This window comes from Solea senegalensis, unplaced genomic scaffold (assembly GCF_019176455.1).
Source record: "Solea senegalensis isolate Sse05_10M unplaced genomic scaffold, IFAPA_SoseM_1 scf7180000013169, whole genome shotgun sequence".
Taxonomy (NCBI): Eukaryota; Metazoa; Chordata; class Actinopteri; order Pleuronectiformes; family Soleidae; genus Solea; species Solea senegalensis.
In genome coordinates this window covers 4,136-12,779 of record NW_025320771.1, presented here as the reverse complement: position 1 = coordinate 12,779, position 8,644 = coordinate 4,136, and the positions used below count along the sequence as shown (strand labels likewise).

Sequence of the window (8,644 nt, the reverse complement as noted above, 5' to 3'; positions counted from 1 at the left end):
TGTTCTTGTATGTCTTGTATGTCTCATATGTCTCAGATGTCTTATAGTATGTCTCATGTCTTATATGTCTCTGGTATGTCTCATATGTCTCGTATGTCTTATGTCTTATGTCTTGTATGTCTCTGTATGTCTCTGTATGTCTCTCAGATGTCTTGTATGTTCATATGTCTGTATGTCTTGTATGTCTTATATAAATTGTATGTCTCTATATGTCTTTTTGTCTCGTATGTCTCTTATATGTCCTGTGTATGTCTCATATGTCTTAGGTGTTCTATATGTATGTCTCTATATGTCTTGTATGTTCTATGTCTTATATGTCTTGTATGTCTCATATGTCTCTGTATGTTCTATATGTCTCTGTATGTCTCTTTATGTCTTGTATGTCTCATATGTCTCATGTCTTATAAATGTCTCTGTATGTCTTGTATGTCTCATGTCTTATATGTCTCAGGAGGTCCAGATGTCTCAGATGTCTCAGATGTCTCGTGTGTCTCATATGTCTCGTATGTCTCATATGTCTTATATGTCTCATATGTCTTATATGTCTTGTATGTCTCGTATGTCTTACTTGTAGAGCGACCGGCCTCGAATCACCTTCAGGTTCTCAAACACACTGAGATCAGTCCACTCTTCAGGCCACGCATCAATGTACAAATAACCTGAACAAAGAAATCACACAAACAGATGATCTTTCTGCACATGCTGCATTCAAATGCACACATTGTCACCGGTGTATTTTTATTGTAATTGAATCTTATTCATCCTACATTTCTTCTCTTAGTCGTCCTTTTATTGACACTGTGTCAGTGAATTCTTCCAGTGGGAGATGAATAACATACAAACCTGTGATCTCCTCCAGGTTTCTGAAGGAGTTCAGCTGCTCCAGAGTTAGAGCAGACGTGTTAGTCACATGGTCCCTGTAAGAGCACAAGGTACAAATCAGAAATCGGAGGTGGTGTTTTGAAGTGTATGTAAGTGCATTGGTTTGGGGAGAACACTGAAGTGACTTTTAGTTTAGATTTGGGATGTTTGATCTGTTACCTTGCAAAGCTCTGTGGGAGGAAGGCCAGACTACCGTAGATCTTCTTACACTTGTTGAACTGATCCACGTTAGAGGACGTTACCATAGTAATGCCGTGGTTGTCCATGATGCCAAGGTTATCTATGCCCAGACCATAACACACTACAATGACAGATTTTCAACAATGAATCACTGATCCAGACATTTACCAACGCTGCAAACATGTTCCAAATAAGAGTGACTGACTGATATAAATCAGGTGAAATATACCTTTGTATACAGCATTAAACCCACATATATATGTATATATATATATACCTATATGTGTATATATATATATATATATACACATATATGTATGTGCATGTCAGAGCAAATGAGAATCATGAGGTCTAAGGAACTGCACAAGGAGCTCAGAGACAGAATTGTGGCAAGACACAGATCAGGCCAAGGTTACAAAAGAATTTCTGCAGAGAAATAAGATTCTCTGGTCTGATGAGACCAAGATTGAACTGTTTGGTGTTCATTCTAAGTGGGATGTGTGGAGAAAACCAGGCACTGCTCATCACCTGCCCAACAGTGAAACATGGTGGTGGCAGCATCATGCTATGGGGGTGTTTTTCAGCTGCAGGGACAGGACGACTGGTTGCAATTCAAGGAAAGATGAATGTGGCCAAGTACAGAGATATCCTGGAAGAAAACCTCTTCCAGAGTGCTCAGGACCTCAGACTGGGCCGAAGGTTCACCTTCCAACAAGACAATGACCCTAAGCACACAGCTAAAATAATGAAGGCGTGGCTTCAGAACAACTCTGTGACCATTCTTGATTGGCCCAGCCAGAGCCCTGACCTAAACCCAATTGAGCATCTCTGGAGAGACCTGAAAATGTCTGTCCACCAACGTTCACCATCCAACCTGACAGAACTGGAGAGGATCTGTAAGGAAGAATGTCAGAGGATCCTCAAATCCAGGTGTGAAACACTTGTTGCATCATTCTCAAGAAGACTCATGGCTGTACTAGCTCAAAAGGAGCTTCTACTCAATACTGAGCAAAGGCTCTGAATACTTATGACCATGTGATATTTCACTTTTTCTTTTTTAATACATTTGCAAACATTTCTGTTTTCTTTCTGTCAAGATGTGATGTTGAGTGAACATTAATGAGAAATAACATGAGCTGTTTTGATTTTAGAAAATAGCTGCAATGAAACAAAGAGTGAAACATTTAAAGGGGTCTGAATACTTTCCGTACCCACTGTATATATATGTATATATATATACATATATATATATATATATATATATGTATATATATATACATATATATATATACATATATAATTATTATAACATTAATGTTAATGTAAGGTCTCCGTCACTAGTGTCAGGTCTTCTTTAGTACAGCACCAGGACCTCCTTCTAAATCAGTGGTTCTCTATTATTTTCTGTCATGCCCCCCCCAAGAGGACAGAAATGTTTGCCCTGCCTCTCCACGCCCCCTGACACCTCACCATGCCCCCCCAGGGGGGCCCGCCCCACTATTTGAGAAGTATTGTTCTAAATAATGGCCCTATTTTAAGTCAAATAGTAATGGCCGATAAAACAGGGCGTACTGTAGGAGGTGCCTATGGTGTGATTGACAGCTGATGTCACACACTGCAATCACAATGACATCCACTCTTCAATTCAATTCAATTCAATTCAATTTTATTTGTATAGCGCCAAATCATAACATACATTATCTCAAGGCACTGTACATAGACAACGTCTATGTCTATTCTTCCCCAGCTCCTCCCCCTCACCCAAAGGTTTCTGGGTTAGACAAAGTGCACACTTCAGTGTGAGCTCAAACTCAAACTCCTTCCTGTTCAGTTAACTTAATCTAATCAAGTCTGAATTATTGACATCTGTGTGTGTGTGTGTGCCGATCCCACTTCATGAGATACATACAAAACAAAGAACAGCGAGGTGCAGCAGAAACAGGCTGGTCCAGCACATTAGCACACGTGTGTTAGAACAACAACAACAACAACAACAACAACAACAACACGATGAGTCGTACCTTTGTGACAGTTGTCACATTTCTCACACTTCTGTGTCTCACTTCCATCAGGATGGCTGATGATAACTTCCTGGTTGGCCATGGGACAATTCAAAGTGCAGGCCATATCCATAGCCAGGTAGTTATCTACAGACAGAGACACACAGTGAGGACAAACTTTAACAGTGTGGAAAGCAAATAAATGTGTGTGCTACAGAAGAAGAAGACACTCATCAGCTGACATGACACGATTGAAACGATTGAAAATCAATCCTCACAAGGACACGTCTTGACACACGTGGCTCCAAAGTTAAACTTCCTGTTTGGGTTGGGTTTGAGCTGGAAGGAGATGGGGTCATAGATGGTTGGTAGAGGACAGTTGTCTTTGCAGACACCGCTGTCGTTGAAGTGATGACACGCCTGCAGAGACGAGGGACAAGGAAACAACAGTGACAAGGGACTCTGTGTGTGTGTGTGTGTGTGACGGTCACATACCAGACAGTCAGAATCTTTGGGTCCCGTGCATCCAGCAGCACACTGCTGGTGGCAGCAGTCATTGGGCAACGGACCTTTGCACCTCTGACAGCCCGACCCACATTTAATGCGCGTCACTGAGGAGGAAAGGAGAAGAAAGTGAGTGTCTGTGGACGTGAGTGTCTGTGGACGTGAGTGTCTGTGGGATGTGTTCAGGATCGCGGACTGTGGACGCGCGTCTGTGGACGGTTCGTGGACGGTTCGTGGACGGAGTGTTCGTGGACGGAGTGTCTGTGACGCGGTTCGTGGACGGTTCGTGACGTGTTCAGACGCAGGTTCGTGGACGCAGGTTCGTGGACGGAGTGTTCGTGGACGGAGTGCTCCGTGGACGCACTGTGGACGTGACTGTGGGACATGAGTGTTCGTGGACGGTTCGTGGATCGCGGTTCGTGGACGTGTTCGTGGACGTGTCTGTGGACGCGTTCGTGGACGGTTCATGCGGAGTGTTCGTGGACGGAGTGTCTGTGGACGGAGTGTCTGTGGACGCGGAGTGTTTGTGGACGTTCGTGGACGGAGTGTCTGTGGACGGAGGTTCGTGGACGGAGTGTTCGTGGACGCGGAGTGTCTGTGGATCGCATCTGCGTGGATCGGTTCGTGACGGCCTGTGGACGGTTCAGGACGGAGTGTTCGTGGGACGGAGTGTCTGTGGACGCGGAGTTCGTGGACGCGGAGTGTTCGTGGACGGTTCGTGGGACGTGAGTGTTCGTAGGGACGCAGTTCGTGGACGGTTCGTGGACGAGTGTTCAGGACGGTTCGTGGACGCGGTTCGTGGACGGTTCGCGGACGGCGTCTGTGGACGCGCGGTTCGTGGACGGTTCGTGGGCGAGTGTCTGTGGACGGAGTGTCTGTGGACGCGGGAGTGTTCGTGGACGGAGTGCGTTCGTGTGTGGGACGGTTCGGTGGACGCGGCGTTCAGGATGTGTCTGTGGACGTTCGTGGACGCGGTTCGCGGGACGGTTCCAGACGTTCAGGACGGAGTGTTCGTGGACGGGAGTGTTCGTGGATGTGTTCGTGGACGGACTGTGGACGGTCTGGTGGGACGCGCGGTTCGTGATGCACCTGTGGACGTGAGTGTTCAGGACGCGGAGTGACTGTGGACGGAGTGTCTGTGGATGTGTCTGTGGACGCGGACTGTGGACGTGTTCGTGGACGGTTCGTGGACGGTTCGTGGGACGGAGTGTTCGTGGACGTGAGTGTTCGTGGACGGTTCGTGGGGACGGTTCGTGGACGCGGTTCGTGGACGGGTCTGCGGGACGGTTCGTGGACGGAGTGTTCAGGACGGAGTGTTCGTGGACGCGGTTCGTGGACGCGGACTGTGGACATGAGTGTTCGTGGACGGTTCGTGGACGGTTCGTGGACGTGTTCGTGGACGCGGCCCGCGGACGGTTCGTGGGCGGAGTGTTCGTGGACGGAGTGTCTGGGGACGGAGTGTTCAGGACGGAGTGTTTGTGGACGGTTCGTGGACGGAGTGTTCGTGGACGGGAGTGTCTGTGGACGGGAGCGTTCGTGGACGTGAGTGTTCGTGGACGGTTCGTGGACGGTTCGTGGACGTGTTCAGGACGTTCGTGGACGTTCGTGGACGTGAGTGTTCGGTGGACGCAGAGTGTTCGTGACGGAGTGTCTGTGGACGGTCTGTGGACGTGCGGGAGTGTTCGTGGACGGTTCCGTGGACGCGGTTCGTTGACGCGGAGTGTCTGGTGGACGGTTCGTGGACGCGGTTCGTGGACGCGGTTCGTGGACGCAGTTCGTGGGCGCGGAGTGTTCGTGGACGGAGTGCGTTCGTGGACGTGGAGTGTCTGTGGACGGAGTGTCTGTGGACGCGGTTCGTGGACGTGAGTGTCTGTGGATGTGTTCGTGGACGGTTCGTGGACGGTTCAGGCGGAGTGTTCGTGGACGCGAGTGTCTGTGGACGCGGAGTGTTTGTGGACGGTTCGTGGACGGAGTGTTCAGTGGACGTTCGTGGACGGTTCAGGACGCGGTTCGTGGACGGAGTGTCTGGTGGACGGTTCGTGGACGCGGTTCGCGGACGTGGAGTGTTCGTAGGACGCATGACGGTTCGTGGACGTGAGTGTTCGTGGACGCGGGAGTGTCTGTGGACGCGGAGTGTCTGTGGACGGAGTGTTCGTGGACGTGAGTGTTCGTGGACGGTTCGTGGACGGAGTGTTCGTGGACGGAGTGTTCGTGGACGGTTCAGGACGGAGTGTCTGTGGACGCGGTTCAGGACGCGTGCGGAGTGTTCGTGGACGGTTCAGGACGGAGTGTTCGTGATGCGGAGTGTTCAGGACGCGGAGTGTCTGTGGACGGAGTGTTCGTGGACGGTTCGTGGACGCGGGAGTGTTCAGGACGCGGGAGTGTCTGTGGACGTGTCTGTGGACATGAGTGTCTGTGGACGTGTCTGTGGACGTGAGTGTCTGTGGACGTCACGTCAGACACACGGTGCTTATGAGTTCCACTCACAGCTCTGGCAGTCCTGTGCAGTCTCTCCCCAGCAGCTTTTCCCACATGCAGGGTAACAAGGTGGACCTGGACCCGGAGAAACCACCACCACCACAACACCACATTCAACAAGACAATACAAGTCCATTAATATGCAAAAAAACATTTTCCAGAAAGATGCAATAAAACCAAACTCTCTACATTTCCGTTGAATAACACTGCAGTGCTCACATTGAGACGCCCGAGGCTGCAGACGGTACTGCCTCTCATGAAAGTTCTTCTCATTCAGCTCGTCTCTCCAAATGATGTTCTGAGGGTCAGGGAAGCACAGCTGCGGGTTTCCCCAAATGTACACGCCCCCCGAGAGGATCTCTGCACGAGTCACGCGACACACACGATACCAACCAAGTGAGGTTTAAAGAGAAAGAGACAAGTCATCTTTTGTCAGTGGTGTCCAGCGTCGGCCTGAGAATATATGCTTTCACATGGTGTGTGTGTTTGTTTTCAGATCAATGGAAACAGGAAAACTAGCTTTGTATTAAATCATCATTAGAAATCATCAGGTCCTCAACGACTGTGAAATTCAGAATTCAGAAAGGTAGACTGTATTTTCAAACTGCTGACATGAAATATTAATGATGATATTCATGTTTTTCTTCTGATTCAGGTGTAACAGAGTGTGGGTAACAGGAAGAGGTGGAAAACTCTTCTATTTTCCGATGCATCCCAATCCTCTCTGATACGATTAGGAATCTTAATGTTATGAATAACAATAATATAATAACAATAATAACAAGAATTTATTTATTATTTATTTAATGATGGATCTGTAAATAGAACAGAATAACACTATAAGCCTCTGTAACATGAACAATTCAACAAAACACACATCAACATCTAACACTGTGTTTTAATGTATGCATGAAGATGCAATTATAGAATCGCTTTAGAATCATTTAAGAATCTTAATTGGACCAAAAGTGAGGTCCAATTCAGCTGCTGCAGAAACAGTGTTTCAGCATTTGTAATGTGATGTAAGACGTCTTTGATTTGCTTTAGTTTGTGAAGAACATTCAGGTTTAAGGAGGATCTGACCTGTGAGGCTACGCAGCCGCAGAGTCCTGAGCCCCTGACCGCTCAGAGTGTTGTCCATCACGGCCAGTGCATAGCTGGAGTTGTAGAGCTGGCTGCCTCGGATGATGCGGAGGTTGTCCAGAGGCACCATACTCACCGACACGTGAGACACAAACACGTAACCCTGCACCTCCACAATGCCCTGCAGAAAAAAAGACAACACAAGAATGAAGTCAAGACCATATATATTCATTCTTTATCTTCACAAAGTCAAAAGCTCCTTTCCACCTTTGGTTTACGTTGCTTCTTCAATACAAAACAGTACTTACTCAATGTGGGCGGAGTCATCACAACACAGCTGCATGAAACTGCCGTGAATGAGTGACTGGTGACTAAGTGAATCAGTTCATTAAAAGACATTAAAATCTTCTGTTAAATATGGAGATAATTGTTGGAGATGAACCCACGTTTTTAAGGTTTGTTAAGTCTTTTTAACTCAGAGGCCGACAGTCTGGCACAGTATCAGCTCAGCACACTGTGAACCTCGCCAGACCAGGTACCAGGTACCAGGTACCAGGAAACACACCCTGTTCAGATGTGAAAACCGTCACGTTCTGGTCCTCAGGATCACTTCCTCTCACTGTCAGCACCCACATCCACCATGATTCTGACGGTCAGCATGTTATTTCATGTTACAGCAGCGTGAGTAGCCTGACCTCTGTCCACACACAGTGTTGCATGTCCATGGATACAAATGAAACCGTGACACAAACGTAAGTAAGTCTCTTGAAGTCACAAACACACCTGTAGGAAGGACAGGTCCGGGTTTCCATGAAGGTGTGTAATCTCCAGGTTGCCATGGACGACCTGGCAGCCAGTGTACAGCAGCCTCAGAGTCTCGTAGTGGTTCTCCAGGCTGGAGGGCAGGGCCAGCTTCATATCTGTACCCAGGCATACTGCAAAAGACAACATATGAATACACACAACACAGAATTCTTTAAAAGTCTCAAAACATACGAGAAAGGTTACTATACTTCTATAACCTTCTTATAATATTAACTTTAATATTAAATACTGTATTTATGAAGGTTGTAAATAAACAGAGGAGGCTTCTAACAGCCACACTATATATATGTATATATATATATATATATATATATATATATATATATATATATATATATATATACATACACATATGTATATATATACACATATATATATACACACACACACGTGTGTATATATATATATATACTGTGTATATACAGTATATATATATATATATATATATATATATATATATATATATATACATACACATATGTATATATATACACATATATATATACACACACACACGTGTGTATATATATATATATACTGTGTATATACAGTATATATATACTGTGTATATATATACTGTATATATATATATAAACACACGTGTGTATATATCGACAGGTTGATTTCACTCAGCCAATCAGAAGGATCCAGCTATGTCACAGAAAGCATCATTGTGCAGTGTCCATGGTAAT

At 46.3% G+C, this 8,644-nt stretch overlaps 1 protein-coding gene across 1 annotated transcript; it reads right to left on the bottom strand.

Moving 5' to 3' along the window:
• Positions 1-530: 530 nt before the first annotated feature.
• On the bottom strand, positions 531-8,058 carry LOC122760179 (receptor tyrosine-protein kinase erbB-2-like). Its single transcript, XM_044015266.1, has 10 exons — positions 7,911-8,058; positions 7,128-7,308; positions 6,264-6,404; positions 6,054-6,119; positions 3,558-3,673; positions 3,341-3,482; positions 3,084-3,209; positions 1,042-1,183; positions 844-917; positions 531-659 (listed from the first exon to the last, which is right to left on the bottom strand). Exons 1-10 carry the CDS (start codon positions 8,043-8,045, stop codon positions 565-567), a joined length of 1,218 nt encoding a protein of 405 aa, XP_043871201.1. The 5' UTR covers positions 8,046-8,058; the 3' UTR covers positions 531-564.
• Between the last annotated feature and the right edge of the window lie 586 nt (positions 8,059-8,644).